The sequence below is a fragment of the Hirundo rustica genome, chromosome 8 (genome assembly GCF_015227805.2).
Source record: "Hirundo rustica isolate bHirRus1 chromosome 8, bHirRus1.pri.v3, whole genome shotgun sequence".
NCBI lineage: Eukaryota > Metazoa > Chordata > Aves > Passeriformes > Hirundinidae > Hirundo > Hirundo rustica.
In genome coordinates, this window is record NC_053457.1 from 24,855,786 (window position 1) to 24,881,022 (window position 25,237).

General features: G+C 40.9%; 1 protein-coding gene across 4 annotated transcripts in view; it reads left to right on the forward strand.

Annotated features, from left to right (window-relative positions):
* SORCS3 (sortilin related VPS10 domain containing receptor 3) overlaps positions 1-25,237 on the forward strand; it is a 275,376-nt gene that overhangs the window by 231,152 nt on the left and 18,987 nt on the right. For all 4 annotated transcript variants that reach the window (XM_040071470.2, XM_040071471.2, XM_040071473.2 and 1 more), the window contains 8 exons: positions 2,657-2,774; positions 4,299-4,432; positions 8,599-8,712; positions 10,127-10,298; positions 14,521-14,707; positions 17,697-17,830; positions 21,984-22,107; positions 24,713-24,825. In XM_040071470.2, coding sequence (XP_039927404.1) covers positions 2,657-2,774; positions 4,299-4,432; positions 8,599-8,712; positions 10,127-10,298; positions 14,521-14,707; positions 17,697-17,830; positions 21,984-22,107; positions 24,713-24,825 — 1,096 coding nt within the window. The remainder of the gene's footprint in view (positions 1-2,656; positions 2,775-4,298; positions 4,433-8,598; positions 8,713-10,126; positions 10,299-14,520; positions 14,708-17,696; positions 17,831-21,983; positions 22,108-24,712; positions 24,826-25,237) is intronic.

Sequence of the window (25,237 nt, forward strand, 5' to 3'; positions counted from 1 at the left end):
GTGTGAAATTGTCATAATTTTCTTCCATTGACTCAAAGGCATAAATATCAACAAGTTAAGGAGGTACATCTATGTGCTAAGATGTTCTGTAAGTGTTCACTGAGCCAGCAATTCTAGCATAGGCTCACCATTTCCCAGGAAATGTGGGACCAGGGTAGCCTAGCTTGTGGGGAAAAAAATCCCAAACAAATCAAGGCAGTTATGAATGAGAGGATATCTGTTAAGACTGCAGCAGTAGCAACACGTGCTTCTCTGCTGGACATCAGAAGGAGAATGAGCCCCCTCAGTGGTGGTGAATTACCTACTCTCTGCTCCAGATCTGGGGCTCCTTCTGGTTTCAGTGAGAGACGAGCTTCCTCTCCAAGGACTAGAAAAATAAAAATAACCAAACCAAAACCCAAACCAACACATGCTTGTTTTCCTGCCAGGAGGTGATTCTTCCAGATGGTGCTTCATAGCACTTCTTGGGTTTACCCATTAAATGTCTACCTTTAGCACTTCCTGTTAGATGCACAGATGTAAATAAAGAGGGATTTTAACTGCAATCAGATGGTGATCTTACTTGACTTTCTTACTTTCTACATTCTCTAAACAAAAGCACAGATTCAGGTCAGCTGAAGTATTTACTAATTTGGGTGATTTTACTATTGGGGATTTTTTCCTTGCTAAGACACTTCCTCTGAAAGAATTTTTCTTTTGCAATAAAAGGAAATAAAAATCAAAGTTGGTTTCAGGCTTTTCTAAATGAAACAGTCTATTTATTATGCTACTGCAATTAGCTTTTCTCTCAGTATTATCAATTAAAATATATGTTTGGCTCTCTGACTGTAGTTCTGGCTTTGCTTTTCTGATGATCCATCCATCTGCTTCTGTAGTTTATCTCAAAAGATGCTGTCTACTAAGTATATTATATTATTTTATTTTATTTTATATTTAGATATTAAAAATGCTTACAGTCTATTCTGTGGGGCCTAATCTTTTTAAAATCTGGCTTCAGAGGTCCCTAAGGTACGATGAGAGAAGGAAAAAAAAAAAACACCCAAACTTTTCATGTCTCTCACCTTGTTGATGTCCAACGAAGGAAAAGTGCTTCAGAAATAGATGTTAGGTGTAGTGAAGATTTCTTTATCAGCTTCTTCCTTCCTTGGCATCTCCGGTGCTCTGTCTCAGTTCTGGGCACATCCGAGGCCAGCAGGGTGTTACACGCGAAGGAGCTGGGAGGACTGGTGAAGGGAAAACCTTCCATCTTCATCCAGACCAGCCAAGTGCAGGCATCTTCAGTGCTTGCTTGCTCCATGTGATGTCCTACCAGTTTATTTCAGAAATGATAGAAGAAAACTTGATTTAGGCATGAGAATGTACATTTTAATGCCTGGGCAGCTCATCTGAAACTGCCAGAAGGGATAGATCCACATGGATGGAACTTATAGAGAACTTGAGGAAGTCTCTTTCTCATACCATGAGCAGGGACAGGGATTGAATGTGTGGACCAGAGGCAGGTGAGTTGTTATCTTGTGACCCTCAATTCATTCTGTTGACCTGGCTGGAATGAGCAGTATTGAATTACGTAAAAAGCACAACTATCAACAATACAAGGAGTGATAAGGCAAAAGCAATAAAATTTGTGAAGAGAGCACTGTATAAATGTAAAAAGCCTTTCAAAGAACTCCTGTACAAGGTTATCCAGACAGTGTATACCACATTTGTAAGTTACTGCGTATTTAAAAAATTAATGAAAGATATAATTATAGCAGCATTACCAGTGATCATTTCTAGAATGACTCCATCATGAAACTGTAAGCATTTCAGAATTGATTTCCATGTTTCTAATAGTTTTTCTGCAAATTAGTGACATCCAGCCCTAGCAATAAAAGCCTTGCCTTGTTCCTCCAAAGAAAGGATTGGGAAGAATTTTCTGTTTTCTTAGCAATGATTTCACTGTAGGCTATGCATAGAGTCAGTTGAGAAGATGTTGTCCTACTAGCTAAGATTTTATGTGGAGCTGTAACTGCTTACTCAGAGGGATAGAACAAAATCTATGCAGTCTAAAGCCAGTAAATTACCATTCTATGTCTTACGTTGGAGAACCTTTGTTAAATTGAGCTTAGTCAGAAAACTGACTCTATCTAAATGCCGTCTGAGCTCTTGTATTTATTGCTTCTCAAGGACTTCCAGATCAGACTTCTTAGATGGAAAAATCAAAATTTACCTTCTTCGTTGTCTTCTCAAAGCTGGACCTTGAAAACACAGATTTCTTGTTTTCTATGCTTGCAACAAGCAATTAAGAGCTTACAGTTAGACCATGATAGACAAAGGTGAAACTTAGAGTACCTCATTTCCTTTCTCCCTGTATTATCTTGATAGTTTAGCTATGCTGATTAAAAAAAATCCACCTCCCTTGTTTAGTGACCAAAGTAAATGGGAAACAAAGGCACATGAGAATCATGTTAGTTGAATGAGAGAGGAAAAGGCTAAGCACTCCTGGGTTGTTGTAAGAACAGGAAAATATTATTCATGATGGAATACCATTTTCTGGCATTGAGCTCCAAGATTGTATCATTTTCTGCAACTGAGATTCATGAGGTGTTACTTGCTGAATGGAAGTATGAGTTTGGCTGACTCTGGCTCTTTCTTTTCCTTTGTCTCCCACGCTCAGAGTTTTTGGGCACTTCAGTCTCCGTTCTGAGTGGCAGCTGGTCAAGGTGGATTACAAGTCTCTCTTCAGCCGCAGGTGCACCAAGGATGACTACCAAACCTGGCACCTGCACAATCAGGTATCCCATCTCTCTAGGAGGGCGTTGGTGGGGCTCCTTTTCCCCTGCTCGGTGTTGCCAGGTGGAAATGCAGTTGTTCTTTACAGCAAAGCATATGGATTTTTTTTTGCACCCCTTGGAGAATGTGCATGAATAAAGATGGGGCCAGGCACCTCTGGGCAAGTTCAGGAGATTACCTTCTATTTTTATGGAAATAATCCATTGCACCAGCTGGATCTTTTTGGCCTCAGTGCTTAAGGCAGTGTAAAACTACACCTTATGATTGAATTGTAGATGACACTGAATTCGTTGTAGCTCTGTCACTGACTCATGAAAATTATTTTGTTTCAGTTTGCTTCTTATTTCCCCTACTCAAAAATGAAAATAAAAACATTTATTCATCCTGCAGGTCCTGCAGGTATCTGTAAAACTCTTGAATATCAGTAAAACCCTTGAATCTGAAAATCTCTGAATAAAAGACAGCGGAGAAAACCACATTATTTCATTCTACTTAAACATACATTCTTTGCTTTTCATACACTGGCTTATTTTCATGCTGGATATATTTAGGTCCTGAAATGACTGCATCTGAGAGGTCAATAACCTCTGCAGGCTGCTGGGTTACTGGCTACCAGTATAATGTGCCACTCCCTGCAGGGTAATGTAACTAGAGCCAGAACCATTGACACTGTGATATTCCTGAATGAAATCCATGAATGAAAAATGAACATTAATTTGGCAAGATTAAGATAATTGAAGTCATAGAATTAAACAAATGAAAATAATTTAAATGAAAGAAAAGGGAAGATGCGTAACCATGCAGTAATCTTGGGAATTACTGTTAACAGGGAAGAGAAGTATTTCAATTAAGTATTGTCTTTTTTCTCACTTCTATGCAGAAAAATTATTTCTGCAAAATAGGAAATTCTGTTTATAGCAGCTCAGCTAGATATCAAATGTTTGTTTTTACATAGCTAATGTAGATTAGCTACTCCCAATAGTGTTCTTGGAAACCTTTGCATTCACAAAGCCCAGTTAAACACACCATCATAATTGTCTAAAAAAAAGCCAGCTCTATCACAGAAAGAGCAAGGGAGTTGAGCTCTGTGTTCCACACCTGGATTTTGTCCCCTGCCCTGGGATTAAGGCCTGGGCACTGGCTTCTGCAGTAGATTTTATTTGACATATGGAAGGAACCCTGGCGTACACCCACATTGTCTTTTCAGGATAATCCGTAGGACTAGATATTGGTGTATGCTTTCTGAAATGTGACATAAGTGGGTGTGATGGCTTGGGCATCCAGGCATTTTGGATATATTGTCATTGGCATCCCAGCTCAACGCTGAGCACACTGTGCTCATGAGTCCTCCCAAGGCAACTTTTGATTTTGCAAAGCCGCAAAAGAGAGCAGGACTCTTAACTCCCCACCCTCCCAGTGATAAAAGCTCGTTTTCACTGCCTTTTGTGCCTTTTGAAAAACTGCTCCCGTTAAGACCCAGCTGCCACTACAACTGTGTTTCTTCTCTTGTTCCTTGGCCAATGAAGGGGGAGCCTTGTGTCATGGGAGAGAGGAAGATCTATAAAAAACGCAAGCCTGGAGCCCAGTGTTCCCTAGGTCGGGACTATTCCCAAACTGTGGTGTCTGAACCATGTGTCTGTGGCCAAGGAGACTTTGAGTGGTGAGTATGCGACTCTGGGGACTTCTGCAGGGGCTGTACTTTTGTCCCAAAATGCTACTCAGACAGAAAACCTTGCAGAGGATCTGGGTCTCATTCGGCTCTATGGCTTTAATCATACCATACAGCAGAAGTGTGACCTCCAAACCTGCTGAGTGAAGGAGCCTTCCCCTTCATCTGCAGGAAATACTTGTTCATCTCCATGAGAAATCCAAGCCTGGAATTCAAAAGCAAAATAATTGCAAGTGCTAATGGGCACCTTATGTCTGTCATTCCAAAATAGTGTCAGCCAGGATTTCTCTGGTCCAAAATATATTCCTTTCAGAAGAAGGAGGAAATTTCTCTGTCCTCACTCCCAAGGTCATTGATTTCTTAGGGGGCAAGCCAGAAAAACATGCACATTTTTATCATTATTCCTTTGAATAGCTGGGAACAGTTTATTGCTTCTTAACAATGTTTTATTGAGAAATTTCTGAAAGGGCTTCTGTGACATGACTGTACAGCCCACCCTTGTCAGATATAACTACTTGTTTTGCATAAATATTGGTATTTCTAACTTAATGGGACCATAATTTTCAAATTGCTTTAAGGTCACTTTGAAAGCAGCTTAAAAATAAAGCAGGGGAAAAATGAGACGCTGCTTGCTATTGTTTGACAATCAGAGATAGGAGATTGGAGAATGCATGTCTGGATCTCTGCACAAGGAATTCCTACATGGCACCTGTGTTAGGCAATATTTATCAGATTTAAGCCTGTCAATATCTGTGATGTTTGAGCTTAAATGATCAGAATGTCATTCAAATGAAATTCAAAATACCCTGAAAGCTGATCAGCTGAGAAAACATTTTAATATTTATAGTAGGTCATTCAGGATCAGTATCTGAATCGGTACTGGTGTTATTCCTGAACACTTCACCTACCTTCACCTACCTTCAAATACTTTCTGAAGATGTGTGAAGCATGAGATCCATGCATTTATTTGGACTTAGGCTCCCAGCTGAGACTCACAGCTCTCTGTTAGAGCATGGACATAATGAAATGCAGCAAAATCAAGAAAATATATTGACCAAAATATTTTCTTGAATATTGTAGTAGTTTGTCTTTAAGAGAGAGCCAGGGATATAGAACAGAGATTTTAATCTGATCTGGATGGGTATTTAATTTGTTCCTACTGCCAAGATTACATCTGAGACTTCATATCTTGACTCATGAGATCTCTCCCCTTTGTTCTCGCAATGGGAACTTGCAGGACAAGCTATCTTGCCTTGCAGTATCTTCCCTTGGTATTGGCATAGGCCTCTGGGGTGAATCCAGCACCGATCTCCAGACATGCTTATTAATTTGTTTGTTTTTTTTCTTTTGTTTTGTCTTTTCCTCACCTGCTTTATATTTTCACAGTGAAGTTTGTCTTTTTCAAGCTGGAAGTAGAAAACTGTGCTAGCTGAATTGGCCTTAAATGCTGCCTTGAAAAGGGTCTGCATCAAATGCACCTTTTCTATCACTTGATGGGTTCCTTGCATGCATTCAGTATTGTTTTTGCTTAACTTTTCCCCTAATATGAGAGGATATTGCTATTACACTTGTCAGTCCTGCAGAGGAAATGCAATTAGAGGACAGCAGGCTGGCTTTTGTTTCAGACCCTGCACCGCCAACAGAATTGTTAACTGGCTTTCAGTTGCAAAATTGTTATAGCTGGTGATGGAGAATCAGAAGAAGCTTTATGGTGAATTTTGATGCTGCTCAGCAGGGCTGACTGGAAGATTGTGTGAGACAGTCCATTTGAGGAAAATACTGACAATGCTGGAAGTGGGGCACCAAGTTTGATTGTTTTAAAAGTGATTTTCAGAGAGGAAGAGTGGACTTATCTGCTCTGATTTGTGACTTCTAAAGAATGAGACAGTTCCTTAATTAGTGGCAAGACACAGGTTATTCCAGAATATATTCTAGATTCATCTGCCTTCCTTGGGATATCAGTATGAGAAGGGGAGATGCTGACAAGTGCTTTTTCTCTACTCACTGAAAGGTGGATAGGACAGGTGAAAGGATGGCTCCTGCTTTCACTTGATGCTCTTTAAAGAGAAAATTGTTCCTTTTCAAGGAAAAATGTCTACTCAGCCTATTCTGTCTAGGCTCACAGTTGTTGAAAGCACTCTCTGGTGTGTCCCTTGGGTTGAACTGGGCAGGTGCTGTGGGCTGTCAGGGAAAGGAGGAGGGTCAGCAGCGGGGACTGTGTGAGTACAGGGACCAGCAAGTCCCAGCAGATGGACTCTCTGCTTCCCCAGTAAGAAGGTTTGGAGCTGGTTCTGGCCTTGGAGTGCCCCGTGCCACTTGCTGGGATGACACTTGCTTTTGAGAGCTGTGGGGGTAGGACAAATAACTGCAGGAGCCCTTCAGCACACACTGTGAGGGCTGTGCTCCCCCCCACTTTGGTCGCAGTGCCCTTGCCCCTGTCTGCCTCATGGTTGCAGTGCTGTTCCCTGCAGTTAGATATAAGGCTGATCTAAAATTCAGGGGCATAGATCATGTTTATGCCCCAGTTCAGCAAATCCTTATGAGTCAGGATCAGGGGTGACTCCTGCCAGCCCTTGCGGTCATTTACAGAAGCAAATCCTGGCCTTTCTCTAACAGAGAGAAGGGCAGAAGGATCTCATAAGTGGTATTAAAGTGCTCACTGATCTTTCTTTTACCTCCTCCTTCTTCTTTATTTACTCTGTCGAGATAGCTTTCCCGAGAAAGACAGCACAGCAGCTGGACTTGATTATTTCCTTAACTTATGCAAACCCTGGGGCTTATGAGAGGGAAGGTGGGCAGCGTGTGAGGTTTTAATATACATTTACCAGAAGTTAATGAACAAGCACAGAACCTTGAGGGCACACAGCAATGTTGTCTTTAATTTTATTAAATATTTATGCAGCTCTTTTCTTCTTTTGGGCCAAAGTACAGCTCCTCCTGAATATTTTTAATTACAAAGTCCCTGCCAGGCATTTTCAACTGTGCAGGTCGGACCCACTGAGAATGATTAAATTGAATGTTGAGAGAAAGAGCATTAGGGAATCTCCAAACCATTTAAAGTAGCTTACAGAATTTTTGCCCTCCAAATAAAGAACAGTAGCAGCCTGGGTCACTGGGGACATAGCACAGTTTTGTCTCACCAAAGCTCTTCCTAGAGACTTTCTGTTGGCAGTTCAGGCTCTGAACATGGGAAGGATAAAACTCAGAGTGTTCTAAAGGGCACAGAATGCTATCAAGACAGTGGCTTCTGTAGTGTCTGTGTTTTCACAGAGGTTTAGCATGTAGGCATTTGTTGACTTGCTGCAGGCAAAAATCCAGAATCTTTTTTTATTTGTCCTTTGAATCCAGCCTGTCAATAAAGACGAGGCATAGAAAACTGATCCAGACCCTATTAAAACTTATGGAAAGCTTTGGATTAATCCTATTGCTTCATCACTGTCTTGGCACACAAAGGCAGCTGTAAAAAGAATTTTTGGATGTGGTTGTGTTCATTTCCATTCTTAGGTGGTCCAAGGAAGAATCAATACCCTGGACTGCCTTCCCTGTGTGACACAATACCATGTAATCCTTAGATTACGAAGCTGGCTGTGTTTTAGTTTAGTGTTGGAAAAACATCAGCTCTTTTTTTTTCTCTTGGGCAAGACACAGCTCAGTCAGGGAGCCCATTAACATACGTAAATATACATACTGTGGCTATTTGTTTAGGAAGTACCTCTAGTGCTTTATATTCCTAGCCACTGTTGTGAAAAAGTGACATTAGATCTTAGAATTAGCCTGGTTTGTTCTAAAAGCAAAGACTGCAAAAAGCAAACAAACCAAAAGAAGCCAAAAAGTGAAATTTAAATTAGAGATTAATAGGAAAAAAAAATGAACAATACAACACTCTTTCTGAATCTCTGTCATGTTTTGTTGCCAAATGAAGCACAAGTTCTCCAGTGCTCTGCAAGGTTGGTAGCTCTGCTGTTGTCAAGATCGAATGCCTTTAGTGAATTGTGTTCCTGCCTCTCAAACTAGTCCAGCACTTTGTCTCTGGATGAGCCCAATCCATGGTGTTGTGCCATCTGAGCAGAGAACCACCAATACACACCTGCTTTTGGGGACATCTGAGCTAACTCTAGTGGAGGGTGCACTGATGGACTCATGGCTTGTCTCCATAGTGACTATGGATATGAGAGGCACAGCAACAACCAGTGCATCCCAGCCTTCTGGTTCAGCCCGTCCTCCCTGTCCAAGGACTGCAACGCTGGTCAGAACTACTGGAACAGCACTGGGTAAGTGCATCTTGCAGTCTGGTTTTGGCGAATGCAGTAGACAAGAGGACCTGGATAACTTTTTTTCTCTGCATCCCATTATGCACTTTTTCAGTCTTATCCATGAGGTGATGTTTGCAACAGCATCTATATGGAAAACTGCCTTGCTCCTCAGAGACAGGGAGAAGCACGTTAACAGAAATGACATGTAGATATTGCATTGCTAGCATGTGATGTCTGATCCCTGGAGCCTAGACTTGGAGCTCCCCTTTGTTGCAAAATTAAAACACAAATCAAAAAGGTATGTCTGAGAACATTTAAATGGACAGGTTTGAGGTATTTCACATCATATTTTATTGAACCTCTTACTAGCTTACAGCTCCTATTTATATCAGCTTCTAGGAAGGCTCAAATGAGCAATTTCCAGCCTCTTTTATGTTTTCTTCCTCTGCCATTTTCACTTTGCACATACAATGCCTTGCATTTCAGACAAGCTTCATGTGCTGATTTCTCCTGGTCTAACCCAGAACAGATGGCAAGTGTTGGTTTGTTATGGCAGCATCACTTTGCAAATGCTCTGCTATCATGCAGTGATACTATCAATGCTGTGAAACTTGAGTTTCACTGCCTGGTGCGAAGTTGCAGTGTTCCTTCTAGGACAGGGCAGGCCCTCCAAATTCTGTAGGGCTGATTCTGACTCATATGTCCTGCCTGCTGGATGGATATGGCAAGAACCGGCTCTGTCCTGGCTGGATGAAGTGAAGCCGCTGTGAGTCCCAGAGGCATTTGACCTCAGAGACCCCCTTTCAGCTGAAATGTTGCTTTAAATATGGGATGTAATTACAGGAGCCCTGGCCAGTATGACTGCCTGTAACCTTGACAGAGAGTGGCAAGAAAATAGTTGGGGTTGGTATGAAATTAATAGAAAGGGTTAACCCCCCTCAACAACAGGAATAGCCAAGTGTCTTGATGTTTAGTCAGCCTCTTTCAAGAAAAGCCAAGAGAAAAACACATACCTCAAATCATTTTAAAACTGAGCTGGGCAAAGCCCTTGGCATATTTTTTCAAGTGCTCTCTAGCCCAGTAGAGGCAGACAAAACCTAATAAATTGTATAATTAAAAATCTGGGATGCAGGAAGCAATCCTGCAGGCATTGGGTTGGAGGAATTCTCTGCCTTCTAGTAGGGCAGAGTAATTCACCTCCACAATGATGTTGTTGAGAATCTCTGGAGAAGGTTGAATTGTGGTTGGTTTGGCTTTCTCCTACATAATAAAGCATTGGGTTTCTTTGAGTCTTCCTTTCTGTGAGGGGATCGTGCAGGCAGTTAGCCTTTGAAAAAACATGTGTTAATGTGGAGTGACCAAACAAAAATGAAACAAAGGAACTTTTCCGTCCTCTGTCTGAGCCCAATGTCCTTTTGTTACTGTTCCCCAGGTACCGAAGGATTGTGTCTAACAACTGCACAGATGGCTTGAGGGAGAAGTACATGGCCAAGATGGAGAAATGCCCTGGAAAAGCTCCTCAGGGATTGCACATCCTCACCTCTGATGGGAAGCTGGTCATGGAGCAGGGCCACAACGCCACCTTCATCATCCTTATGGAAGAGGTGTGCTAGGGGTCGCGATAAACCTTGCTCTGTGTGGCAGGACTGGCACTCATTTCCTTCGCTTTTCAGGTTGCTGAGAGGAAAATAACAATCATGGGGGACCATGAAATGGTGAATGGTCCTGAGATTTATGAGACTTAAGGAATTTAAGAGAATTGAAGGCTAAAGTGACACAAACAAGCAGGTCGTATTGGGTCACACCAGAGGTGCGGTTATCTTGTCTGTCAGTGATGATGTGAACGCCGAAGAAAGATCTGGTCAAAAAATTTATTTCTCCACTCACTTCTTGCTGCCTCCAGTAGACTGCAGTTTATGGAGTTTATGAGGCAGAAGTGGTGTTTCTGTGAACAACAATTTCATATCTGGGATGTATAGCTTTAACTCCAGCTTTTCTGGGAAAGGTTAAGAGCAGTGGGGAATATGTTCACACTCATGGGGAACAATGAGGCGCATTGTTATTTTGCAGTAGGAATTGAGTCTCCTTAAAACACCTCTAGCCCCCAGACATTATCTACTGTGTTTATCTATTGATACAGTTCCTTCTGTAGCCAACAGTAGCACAAGTGATGCCGGGCCATGCTGCTGCCAAAAGCGTCAAAATATTGAGGCTCTTCTAGCCAGGGACTGAGGTGGTGCTTGAGAAGCACAACTGTTTTTTGTCACATTTTCTGTCCTGTGTATGTTATTTTAGAGCACTATCTGGAGACATCTGAGGCAGACCACCCAGAGACACACACATTCTCACACTAAATTAAATTCTTATATAGTAGCTTAGTATTTCACTGGGACTACACTAATCTGACAGGGCCTCTTTAATACTTCCTCAGAGGTTCATGCATGCTCTGTTTTTATACAAGAGGAATTTCTTGTCTATTTGCTGCTTCTTTTCTATTCTGCAGACATGACATTGTAAGACAATTTGTGTAGACACTATGAGTGGGAGTTCAGAAAAGAACAGATACAATCTAAAAATTAGGAATCAACTAGTAATTTATTAAGGAACTCAAGTGGAACTGCTGCGGTTGAAGAATGATAAACAGATGGGGAATAAGGCAGCAGTCAAGGTAGCTGAAGAGTAGAATCTTTGCAAGGATTTAGAGATTGAAGAGGCAGTTGAATAAATATGTGAGGGCGTTCACTCTCATGTCTGTTGTTGAAAAATAATGGCAGTTAAATAAAATATTTCATTGAAACAACCTTTTTTTTCTAAGGGAAGAGGATCTTCAGAACATGCCTCTGTAGGGGAACAGCTTATTCCACCTAAAGTTGTGTGTTGAGTTTGTTTCTTAAAATAATAGACTTTCAGGAAGAAAAGAAAAGAAAAGGAACACTGAAATTTTGGACAAAGGTATTCCAGTCTTTTAGTGTGAACCTGAGAAGAATTGTGGTCAAAAATTTCCTTATGACTTGGAAGTAGTAATTTCTGTAAAGGTCTTAATTATTACTCACTTTGCTGCCATACAGATTCATTCCTGTCTTCCTCTGCCTTCTCTGGTCAGTCTGTTTACTGGTGGTAGTTTTGTACCTAATTTACACTTCCTTTCTGAGCCACACAGCAGCCTGAGCAGCCCTCCTGTGGATACACCTGTGTGGTCTCCGTTCGACTATGTCAGAGTCACCCTGATGAGCCAGCAGTTCTTTCCTGCCTTCTAGTACACACCCTCAATATATGGAGGTGACTGACTTTTAGGCTGTCAGTGCTAAATTAAGACTTCATCACAATTAATCAAAATCCGATTTCCTCAGGATTTATGGAACTAGCTTTAGTAGGATTCTTCACAGTGGTATTCAGAATATGTGTGTGGCAATGACTACGGACAAAGAAATGCAGAATGACTGATGGTTTTTCTGTGTTTTCAGGAGTATGGAGCTGTACTGTGATTTGGGCTGTATACATGCAAGGGAACATGAGGAGATAAGAACTTTTTTTTTTTTTTTTTTTTTTTTTTTTTTTTTTTTTTTAAATCTGAGTCTGGTTTTGATCACAAAGAAATAATAGATTTCCAAATAGCTGCTGGGGAGTTGTGTTCTTGACCATGTCTGTTCACTGATTTCCATACTCAGAGCCAATCTTTGTGACAGCCCATACTTTGTTCCCTTTCAGTTATTTATGGGGCTTAAAGTAACAAAATGTGCTTCTTGAATATAAATGGATAGCAGTGATTTCTTTTTCTTTTTGAAGTGCCTCCACTTCCCTTCTATTTTAATTTATATTTATAAACTCTGGAATATCTGAGATCTTTGTGTGGGACTTGCATACTTGGTTTAGTGTTTTATATACTGGATACAGAGGTATGGAAAGGAGAAAGATTAGTGTGATGGGCAGCCTTTGCACTGAAGACCCAGCTCATAACTGGGTGAAAAGATCATCTGCTACTGTTTATTAATGAAAAATAATCTTCTTTTCTATGCAAAACTGTCCCATTTCAGATAGAATCTTACTGGAGAAGCAAGGAGGAAATAGAAAAGAGAATTGTCAGGCAAGGGAGATGAGCTGCCATGATTGGTGCAAAATATCTCAGCCTGAGGTCATCAGTGATGAATCCAGCCCAGATCAAATTTTTATCCTCTGTTCAGTATCTTCAGTGTGAGTTGGACTTGAGGTCTTAGTGCATTCCCTTGAGAAGTGGTTTTGAAAGGTTTAACAAGCTGTGGGAGCCTTTCTATCAGATAACTGAATATCTCAAGAGTGTCATTTTTCTCCTGCTAGAGAATTATTTAGAGTGACTTTAAAAACTCTTTGTCTAAAGGATGTTATTGACTACTCAATATTATAGGTACGTTTTGGTGTCACTACCACTTTAGTCCTTTCTGATTGCTCTTTGTTTTATACTGAATTTTTAATGTCCAGGTAGGGTGGAGGTGAAAATGGTGCCCTGATCAAGCTAATAACCAAAACTCCCCTGGCTCCCATGGAAAGGGAATGATGGAGCAATGAAGGAGAGGGATCTAACCTATATAATCAAATATCCGTATTTCAAAAACTACATGCGATAATCCTGATTATATGTGTCTGAAGACCTCAAGTGTATACTCAAAGTAAATTGACATCTGAAAAATGTTCTTCCTGCACTCTGATTTCTTTATGCAGGTATAGTCTATGAGGAGGATATATTCTGTGGGGATTGCTAGGGTCCTGATTTTCTACACATGGAACCTGCCTCATTGTGGTCTGGCTTCTTGTGTGTTCTCCCTGTGCATTTACAGCTATAATGGGTTTTATGAGATGACTGTAAAATACTTCTGAATTTCCCGTAAAAAAAAAAAAAAAAAAAAATTATGAGCAGAAATTTTTCAATTTTCTTTTTTTTTAAAAATTTCAGATCACATCCTCAATATATCTAGGGGCTGACTTCAATTTGGGGCTAGGAACATCTCCAAAATGTGGTGGTATCTTCTTCACCCGCAGTGAATACAGTGCAGATCTTTGATGAAAAGAAATTACTTGGCACAACACATCTTATATATATGCAGAAAGCTAAGTCTACAGAGATTTAATCTGAATTGTAGTTTTATTTCAGTTTAGTGAAATCACTGCAATGGGCTTTAGCTTTGTTTAAATTAGCCTTGTTTTGTGTAACATTAATCAGCTGGGGCCAAGTATAAAATAAGGCTCCAAGAAACTGAAATAGCAGACACTTCTACAGTTCAACTACAGTGGTTTAAAGCAAGATTTAAACTAAAATAGTGCAACTTCTGTCTCCAGACAATACCTGTGTTGCTGGAATTTCTTGTCTGTTTTTCCCTCCTTCCCTTAATAACTGTCATTGACAGTAATCCTAGAAGAGATTTTCTCATCATCTGCTTCATTCTCCTGTGTATCCAGGCCCTGTCTCTGTGTTGACTGACATTAGACAAAAAAATCTGTCAGTCTTCAACGTGGGACTCAACCTGTATAAATTCAGCTGTCCTGAAGCTGCATGTCTAGCTGAAACTGGTCTTCTAAACTCTGTATAATCAGGGGTGGATATTTGAAAGAGGTGATTCATGTCACCTGTTTCAGTTACTTTAAGATGAGGTGCTGGTCTTTAGCTGTCTATGTCTGGCCACGTTGGGGTATGACAGAACAAAAGAACAAAGCTCGGCTTTTTTTTTTTTTTTTTTTAAAGTTACTTCTACTTCTTTGTGTCCACGCTAATGAAATGGAACTAAGTGGGATGGAAGGTAATATAATTCCTTTTTTTGTCAGTCCAGTTTCCTACTCCAGCCTTCTCTGTTTCAGGGTGATCTCCAAAGGACAAACATCCAGCTTGATTTTGGAGATGGCATTGCGGTGTCCTACGCCAATTTCAGCCCTGTGGAGGATGGCATCCGGCACGTGTATAAGAGTGCTGGAATCTTCCAGGTGACGGCGTATGCAGAGAACAGCCTGGGCTCAGACACTGCTGTCCTGTTCCTGCATGTGGTCTGTGAGTATTTCCACCTGCCAGATTCCTTGGGTGAAAATCTGACCTCACTGAAAGTCCCTGTGGCTTCAGTGAGACCTAAGAATAGATGCAAACCCACACACATGTGCAACTCCTGCTCTTCCAAAGGCCTGGGCTTCTAGACACTCTTCTAACTTAAACAGACTTCATTGAATGAAGGGAAAGGGAGGGGTTTTTTAACACAAGTGTATTTGCAGCTCTCAGAGTTACAGAGAAAAGTTTGACAATGCCCATGGGGCTTTCTGAAAGGGTCAGAGACCAAGCAGGGTATGAAACAAAGTCCAAATGTGTATTTTCAGTGCATTCCAAGAGGATTAGAATAAACTACTGAATTTTGAGCCACTTACTCAGAATTTCAGAGCGTTCAAAGTATTTTCACAATGCTAATTTAATGAAATGGAAGCATTATGCTGAGCATGCTTCCTGAGATATGAATGTACTGAGGGCTAATGTGCTGCTTTTCACATTTCATGTGTTTCACAAGCATCCCTGAAGTTTCTATCCTGTTTGGTAGATCAATGCAATTTCTTTCCAGCTGACACAGGAGCAAATTCAAATATAGAGCTATCAGTTAACTTCTCAAAGCCACAGCAGAGAGCAGAGAGTGTAGAATGCAGGATGAGACCAAAAAGAGCCCAGTTATTTGATCTACTCTTAGACCATTAGATCTTCTGTGTTCAGTTGCACCCCATCAATTTTTCTCCCTAATGGTGATCATAGCTATATCTGCCTTCCCTCTTTAACTGTCAGAATGTCTTACATCCTGCCTTTTGCTTGAGCTTTTCTGCTGAAAGGAAGCACATTAGAAATTTCCAAAACTCAAGAATTTTTTCTCCATTTTAATTTCCAGCTCCCTGTGTGGAGGAATAAATGTTCCTTGAAGCTTTTATTATGCTCATAATTCCCTCAAAGTCAATCATGGCTGCACTTAACAACCTGTTATTAGAGCATTAACTGTTTTTTCCTTCACCTTGGGCCATTAGCTGACAAAAGTGATGGTTACCTGGTAATAACAACCAGATTTGTATGGATTATCTGATTTTTCTCAAAGGAACTACTTTTTCATGGTGAGGATTTTAAAGCAGAATGCAACAAGGGACAGTTCCTTGGCCTGGTTTTGCTGCTCCACCCTTTTCTTCATTAACCTTTCAGATCTCTCCTTTGACTTTTATGGCATTCTTAGGTGGCCAATTTATTATCATTATCTCTAGGGAAATATTGTGCAAGCACTTACATTCATGCTAATGCTGAAATAAGATGAGACCTCAGTACTAAACTTTTAATATGTTTGGAAGTACTGGTCAATATAGGAGGTTTGACCTTGAAGTTCAAGCATACAGACAAATATACCTGAGAATCATTTTTACTATACAGGCACTCTGGTGCTGGGATCCTGTGCTAAAAACAGAGAGAGAAAAAGGCTCCTTGGCCACAAGAAACATTAATTTTCTACCCTGAAGCTTTATTAGCAGCTAGTTAATTTTTCAGCTTTCTGGAATCTGCTGACAAGCTGCTTATCTTGATATTCAAAGGAAACAAAGATGTTAGTGCTTTTCCTCTTACATGCACTGTCACAAAATATTTCAGGGCACCTGCTGTTCTTGCAAACCCAGGGTACTTCCTATGGTCAGAGCTCAGGAGCAACTTACTGGTAGAGATCTCTTGGGAAGAGGAGGGAAAAAAGATCAAGTCTTAAGGTGCCAAAAGCAAGAATAAGGTCCTTTTGTGCTCAGAGCTCTGTGTTCCGGTGGTAAAAGAACAGCTCATGCTCTCCACAATCTTTGTAATCCAAGTAGATGGAGAACTCATTAATGTCCCCATTTCGGGCTGAGAGGTAACACCAAGAGGATTGTCTCAGTTAAAATCACCAAATTTCCTCCTTCCCAGAATGAATGTCTCACCAAAAAAAAACCCCAAAAAACAACAACCCAAAAAAACCTGTCTTATTTTGTGCTTTCCATCCCACAGGGGTAGTCTGTCAGTTTCTGTGTTTTAAAGGTGCTACCCAGAAAGTAACTGATGGGCAGCAGTTACCAGCTGAAATTCAGTACCAGCAAAACCAAAATACTAAACAAGAAGAGAAACAATGGAGATAGTAGCAGCTTTAAACAAACTACCAAACAAAACCTCAGTATTTTTTACACATGTTGTTTTTTTTCTAGAGAGGATCTGCCTTTTGAATTCAGAGCTTCATGCCCTGGATTTATTCTGCGCATTTGCATTTATTAGATGCAACTTTGCATTGGTGCTTTGTTATTTTTAAAGTCTTTCAGAATCAAGTGCTTCTGACAGTTACATGCTTTGTTATGCCAGTGCACACATCTTTCAAGTGGTTCCTGATGTTTTACTAGGGGCAGCTGACTACCCAAAGACTTCCCAAGGTCAGGCCTAAGTCAAAAAGATACCAAGGATTTCCAAAATCATGAGTCTTTATCTTGGAGACCTTTTAAAAAACTGTTTGGGGTATTTAATCAAGTCATAAATGCCTCTTATATAACCAGATTTAAACCATCTTGGCTAAAATGATTTTCCCACAAGTCTTAGTAGCTTAGTGGCTATATTTTCGAGAAAAATCCTTCTTTCTCATTTGTGTCCTACCCCTTTCTTGTGTCCTATCCTTATGACTTTCAGTAGCAACTTCCCTATATAATGCAAAGCCAGTTCATTGTTTTTCTTCAAAATACATTTAAAAAATTCTTCTAAACCCAGTGCTGACCCTGTCTGAAAATTAGCACTGTGGAAAATGTGAATAATGGAATGGGGAGGGGGGGAGCGGGGGCGGTGGAATTATTTTAAAATCTGATTCTTTTTCTGTTGTTCATTGACTGCTGAAATTCTCTTTTATTTTTAAACTAGACTCTCACTGCTGACATAGGACTTCTGATTTATTTAAAAGAAAGATCCTTACTGTTCACAACTGTGCAGGGAGGATTTAACTCAAAGCCTTTAATAATGAACTCTCTTCCCACAGGTCCAGTGGAGCACGTCCATCTGAGTGTCCCTTTTGTTGCCATCAGAAATAAGGATGTCAACATTACTGCAGTAGTTTGGCCCAGCCAGGCAGGCACACTTACCTACTTCTGGTGGTTTGGCAACAGCACCAAGGTATAGATACCCTTCGGTTCATTTTTTCTTCCTAAGCTTGTCACAACGGTCAGAGAGCTCTCTCAGCCCTAATAAAAACTTCTTGCCTTTGTCTGTTTCGTGTTTTCGTTTTTAACTTGTCTGAAAAGGGTTGTCATTATCTGAACTTCAACCTTTGTGTATTTATTTCCTTCTGTCTCGTGTTGTTCTTAGCAGTCATTACTTTCTCCATCTGGTTGTTATCAGCCCTACTGAGATTTGAAGTCCGCTGTTATTACCAGTGTTGACTTGCAACTAAACTGAACTATGTGTGGAATAATGCTGGCTTTCAACACAGTGTTTAAAAACTGCTGGTGTTCCAATAACCAGGGGGGTTTCCATTATGTGCCTGTGTGCAGTACATAGTGCTGGATTCCAGCACAGTTCAAATAAACAGTTATATCTAGAATTTCAAGCTGAAGAGTCTGGCTGTGTTAGAGAGGGAGATGAGACTTACTTGTAGTGAATTTTCAAACAATGTGAATTGTAACTGTATGTATTATAAAGAGCTTTTTTAGCAATATTTAAAGGAAGTGAAAATACAAGTTAATGTCATGCTTTCAAATGGAGAGAGCGGGATTGCCTATTAGCTACAGTTTTTGTTGTAGGCTTTAGGAGTGAGACAGGCACTATTCTCCATGTTTACAGTTGTGAAATGTACAGATGTTAATTCTGCAATATAGTTTCTGCTGTTATTTACAAAAGCAATTTAAGTCACGTCATTGTCTACATTTGCAATTGAAGGTGTGCACCGAGGTGAGATCACAGCAGAAAGAAATGGGGATTTTACATGAAATATGGAACTTGAGATAAAAAATAACCACATGAGTATTTTGTTTTCTCTTTGACAAAGATGCTTAGTTTTAACCTCTTACCCTAGCTATCAACAATATCAGGAGAGGCAAAAAAAAAAAAAAAAGCACTAAGTGCTGTTTCTACTGGGATTTTACATCCAGTTAGGAAGCTCACTGTAAGAACTCGCTGATTTTTGTTGAAGCATAGTTAAGGCAGCAGAAGAGCTCAGGAGCAAAAACCATTTACTGTAACTTGGCCAGTTGCTGTGCCCTAGCTGAACTATGGCAACCACCCACATGTACACATCCAGCCCATTGCAAGTACCAGGTAATGCCACGTGGTTTATACTGCATTGAAATACAGACATGCAAAATCACGTTACAGTTCAGATATTTTTGGCTCAGTGCTCACATAGGGAGAACCATCAAGTACATCTGAGACAATTTAGGTACTGGTAACTTGATCATCCTCTTAAGCCCTCCGGCACAGAGTTTTCCTGCCACTGTTTTTGTCCTTACCATAGAAGCTGATCCTGAATAGGATCTTAAAAAAGATTTTTTGAAATAGAAAGCAATCTAGAAAAGGTAGTGCAAAACAGTGGTGTTTGGTGAAGATTTCCATGCAGTTCTCACAGCACTTGCTTCTGGGTTGGAAATATGATCTGTTTCATCTTCTAGCTTAAATTTCAGACCCATAGGCAGTAGAGTACAAGCAGATGTGGATGTGTGTGGGATGGGTACTTGGGACATAGTTGCACATGGAGTAGCTGATCCTTTGACACCGTGGCATGATTGTACGCATTGCAGAAATATGGAAGAGTAAATGTGCTGCCACTTAGCTGAATCTCAGACCCAGGGCACTCCTCAATCTTTGCAAAGAGTTATCTCCAGCTACCTCATGGAATCTACTTTAACTCTGACAAATATGGCAAGGGACATAGACATAACTCTGTCAGCCACCTTTTTTTCAGAACAGCAGTCTGCATCAGCTCAGAATTCCTCCTGGGATGTTTAATGTATATGTCAGATTTTTGTGCCCTCTCAGGAGTAAACTATGGTGTTCTGAGTAGAGGTGGAAGGTGGGGACACTAAATTAAAGGATGAGGTGTGTAATATTGTGACTGGTATTATTAGGTGATATATTTTAGTTCCAGGCTGAGGGATTACTTCTTTTCCTTTTCAGCCCGTAGGCATCCCAGACAGAGCCAGATGCTTCTTGTGTCACTGTGCACTCTCACTCTCTGTGCTGCTGCACAGGAGAATATTGTCTCAGACACAAATGGCCTGGCTGAGACTCTTCTACTGCTCTCCCCACCCTGCTGAAACTCTTCTACTGAATTTCTACCATACTGATTTTTGCAGTATGCCCAAAGGCCAATTTGCCTGGATTAACACAGGTCCAGTTTAATAAATGTATCCAGCTGTCTAATAGCTTTGAGCAAATGAACCTTAAACTACTTGATTTAATTTAGAGTTAGTTTCCAGGTCTTGGTTCTTGAATTAAAATTAAAGAGTTGGCTGAATATTAAAACTCTATGATGGAGGTGAAATCATCCATGATAATGGAATGTCTAGCATGCACACATACAAAAAGAAAAAAAAATGTAATTTTAAAGGCCAGACTGCATCCTCTTATCTACCTTTGCACAGAACCACAACCTGTAACCTCCAGGAGAATTGCTGATATCACTGCAGTTTGATACAGGCCCATTCAGCTTCTCCAGGGTCTGTGGATATCTCAGTAAATGTTAGCTAGGCCTCCAGGGCTGGCACAAGCTGGCGCCCTTGGACTGTGTGTGCCATGTGATAAGAATTTTTTTGGTTGTTACTGCTTTTTCAGCTCATGGATGAGGGGGTCAAAGGAAGGTGATATTCTAGAGAGAGAGAAATGTGTTTGCCAGTCTGGTCTGTGAAGGTGGAAATTTTGATTTGGCTATGAAAATGGCATATGTGACCACTGTTGTGCAGTGCAGTCAGGCTGGCAGCCTGATGAGGCAGTGTGAGAGAGCTGGAAGGTGAAAGCTTAGAAGTTTTCCTCTGAAAACACACTGGCAGTGTAGTAAAGGGACAAGAGAAGTGGCACAATGGCTTTATCTGTTCTCTTAGACCTCTGTGTGCTTTTGCAATGGAGATTGGTATCACTATTTCCATTTCTGTAGTTTCTCTAAATGAAGAGGGTTTTTTTAGATCAGCTGTCAGATCAGTGGCACTGTGAGGGCTGGACCTTTGATTTTCAGTTTTGTTGGGTTGACCCTGTTTGGACACCAGCTGCTCACTAAAGCCACTCTATCACTCCCCTCCTCACATGGGCAAGATACATAAAATATAACAAAATCAGGTTACAATAATGACAGAGAGAAACCATTAATTACTGTTAAAAAACAAAACAGCCTTGACTCTGTGATATTGGCGTAATTTATTATCAATCAGGATAATGAGAAATTAAACCAAATCTTAAAACACCTTCCCACACCTCTCCTTTCTTTGCAGGCTCAATTTCACTCCTGAATTCTCTGCCTCCTCCTTTGCCAGCAGTGCAGGGAGACAGGGAATGGGGGCTGTGATCAGTTCATCACATGTTGTCTCTTGCAATGCTTCCTCCTCAGGGGGAGGATGCCTCCTACTCTTCCCCTGCTTATGGGAGGGAATCCCTCCCATGGGAGACAGTTTTCCACTAATTTCTTCAATGTGGGCCCTTCCCATGGGCTGCTCCAGTGTGGATCCCTTCCACAGCCACATTCAGACAGCACTGTCAGCAGGAATCATGCCATGCTTCCAGCCTGGTTAGCATGGTTTGCCAGCTTGTGGCTGCAGCTTGCTCACAGACTCACAGCATGGACAGGGAGATGCTGGATGTCCTCACTCTGACCTGAGCAGTGTTGCTCTGTGAGAGATAAATGGATCCGTGCTCATAAAATCAAAAGCTGGCCCAGAATCTGAACAATATGGATTGTTTGAAGAAGCATCTGCATCCTTGGTTTATTTTCAGTTGGAGGTTGGGTTTAGTACAGCAGATGTAGCAGCTGAGCTGGCTGTGTGTGTGCAACGCTGCATTCCACTGCACTAATTCTGCATTTGCTGACTGTGGTCTGCTGAGGAGCCCGTGCAATAATGGGCTGCAGTTCAATGGAAGAATACTTATGATGCATTTACTGAGAGAAACCTCTGCCTGTGGGACACTGCTCACTGGATGGTGTTCGGGCCTTAGCAGGACTGCAAACTTGCAGCACCACACCTCTATCAAGGAGCAAGGCCACTGTTGCCTGGTGGATAAATCAGGTGCATGCTGAGTTTATCTCACCCTGATTTTGATTATTGTCATTTGTGCTTGCCTCCTACAGCCTCTCATCACCTTGGAGAACAGCATCTCGTACATGTTCACCGTGGAGGGCATGAACACTATCACCGTGCAGGTCGCTGCGGGCAATACCCTCATCCAGGACACCAAGGAGATCGCAGTGCACGGTACCCTCAGCCTTTTGCAGTCACATCTTGGGGGGTGAGGGGCAAACAATCATTTCTGATCCAGAATGAACTCTAGGAACTCAATAATGCCTGGAGGAATCCCTGATGACAAAGTAGTTCGGGTGTGTCATGATGACAAAATACAGAAATGAATAGAATGGGGCAGCTGACCAAATTTATAACCTCAGCATTAATAAGGTGGCTGGTGTCTCCTGTGTCTGTTGATCTGTCTGTACACCCGGACAGGGAACTCCCAGAAATAAAAACCACTTGAACCAGACTACCTTCCTTCATCTTCCCAGCTGTGGAAAGAAATAGTCACAGTGCATCATTAGGGTGATCTGAATGCAACTGGTGTCTCTATCAGTGACTGTATAAATGACAGGGGTCAGGAGGGGTCTGGGAAAGAGGACAGAAATGGCTCTGTTGTTGGTGTCACTGCCCATCTTTCATGTTGCAGCTGGGTGTCTGAGTGTGCCCACTGGACTTCCCCATGGGTAATGTTTGGTATGTTCTTGCCATATCTGCATGTCATGGGCTTCAAAAAGCCCCCTTCCTTTGGCAGACAACAGAGCTTACCCTCTTTGGGGCTTGCTAAATCCTGCGTGAAAAAGCTCTCTCAGAAGCTTTGACCAGGACTTCCAGGATAATTCCTGCCCTGGGCCAGTCTTTATTTTCCTTATCCAGTTTTTGGCATCTGGCATTTGAGGACAAGCTTTTCTTTGGACTTCAAGTTTTATTGAGAAGCCTGGGCTTCAAATAACTTGGGCTACTTTGAAGCTCAGCACTGTGTTTTATTTCAGTAATTAAATACAAATAAATGTCCTGCTGTATACTCAGAATTAACAGCAGCTAAATAGATATTTATTGATTTTTTGGCCATGAAATGCAATAGGTTTTATAATTTGTTAATGTGATTTAGTAATACCTTGACTTGTTTTTATCAAATATTAGGAACCTTCTACTTCATAATTTTGAGCACTGAAAATACAGTGTTTACTTCTGGGAAATTTCCATCCTTCCACTAATTTATGGAATAAATCTGAATCAAGTATATTTAAGAGTGATACCTACACGTGATCTTCATCTTTAGTCCCAGTAGGTCCCACAGAGAGCTCCTCAATCTGTTTTTAAACACCTTGAAAGAATTTTTTTCCATTTTGTTTAGAAGATCCAAAGTTTTGGGTTCTGTCACAAAGAGAAATTTGATCCATTTGGATCCAGTCCAAACAGTCCTATCCACTGCTGTGCTGCAGACTGACCTGGTCTAAAGAAGGAATCCTTCCAGCCCCTCAGTCTGAGTACGTAAATGAGTGATGCCTTTAGTAAACATGTCCTCTGATAAACTTGTGTCCTATTCTGTGTCCTGAGTCAAGTGATTATGGGTCTACGCCGTAATCTAGGCATGGATTTCTAGTGTTATCAATGCAGGAGATTTATTCAAGTGCATTCTTAATTTGAACTTAACAGAAAAGAATTTGCTCAAAAATAAATTGGACATGGTACTACCAAGTCAAAAGTCAGAGACTTGATTTATCTGACTCTGGGTTAAACCTTCAGAACCTGAGAGACTCCCTGCGCCCCTTGATACTTGTTTTATTTAAAATATATATTTCACCATCTAAAAAGAAAGAACAGATCTTACAAAAGATTCCATGTAAATGGTGTAATGGCACATCCCTGCTTTTCTGTGGATTTCCTCATTTATACTCTGGCAGGTTTATCTCTATTTAAAACTAATGCCTTCTTACAAATTATTAATGGTACTTACTTGAAGTGTCTGGAGATCAGTTGATTCAAGGTGAGGCACAGAACATCTCCAAAACCAGAAAGAAGAATCTTCTATACTGAGAACTTTTGTAGGAGTGTAGTTCCCATCCCAGATCTGTGCCTCCCACTGGCCCAAATTGGTTGTGCACAGCTGCCATAAGGATTCCGGACTTGTTCTTCAGTGAGACCAGCCAGGAGAGTTGGAATTGGAGAAAGATTAAAATCGTTCTGTATTTTAAGTCTAGGAAGCCTTTCTTCCTCCCAGGAATCATTCAGTCAGGACAGAACTCCAAAGTGTTTTGTCAATAGCCATTGCTTGATGAGCCAGTCATTATCACCACTGGGTTCCCCTTTGCTGGGGAATTAGCCACTCCTGGTTTCTGGTTTCCCTCCAGGAAGGTAAACAGAAAACATTACTTACAGCAATGGTTCACTCTGAAATTGGGGCAGGCCTTCCAAATTTCAGCCAAGTGCTGCCTTATTTGCTGGTCAACCTTCTTGTGAGCAGAGTCTGACAAAGTTGAGTGGCAAAATTACAAAGCCCAGAGGTATCACAACAGCATCCTCTCACCTCTCTTACATTTTCACTTCTGTTTCTCTGGGGAAAGCCAGAAGCTGGCATTAGGTCAAAACATCCTTTATAAATATCACTGTAAGCATTCCTTCCTTGAAAGCTTTCTGATCTGCTTAGCGTTAGCCAGCCTTTTTCTTCCTTCAGCCTTTTCTCACTCTCTTACTTTAAGATAATTATGGTCCTCCTGTTGTCTTCTGCACCCTTATCTGTACCCTAAACACTGCCCGTTTAATCTTCTCATAAGTACTTTTTCTATTCCAGAGTATTTCCAGTCTCAGCTCCTGTCATTTTCTCCCAACTTGGACTACCATAACCCTGACATCCCTGAATGGAGACAAGACGTTGGCAAAGTCATCAAGAGAGCACTAGCACAGGTGAGCATCTGTTTCCTTGTCTATACTAACATTGACTGGGCTATTAAAACATGCAATTTTTTGACATACTAGCTTAAAAGAATAGGTAGGCACAGCAGTGATGACACTCTAAATAAAAATCAATAAAAAGCTTTTTAATATGCTGGATCTTTTTACAGAGCCAATCTGTATTGCTGATATTGTGGAAATACTACAATTACTTTTATTAATATTTCTGTGTGCTTTTCAGCTTTCAATATCCCTGATGATTTTGCAAATTCTAGATTGTAATAGTATCATCATTATTCTTATTTTTCCAAGTTGATATGACAATATGCACTGTTTTCTATTCCAAATATTTTGTTAGTGTTACTGTGTGTTGTTAAACAGCTGATCCACTTCATCCCAGAAGACAGACATTGTAGTATTCTGG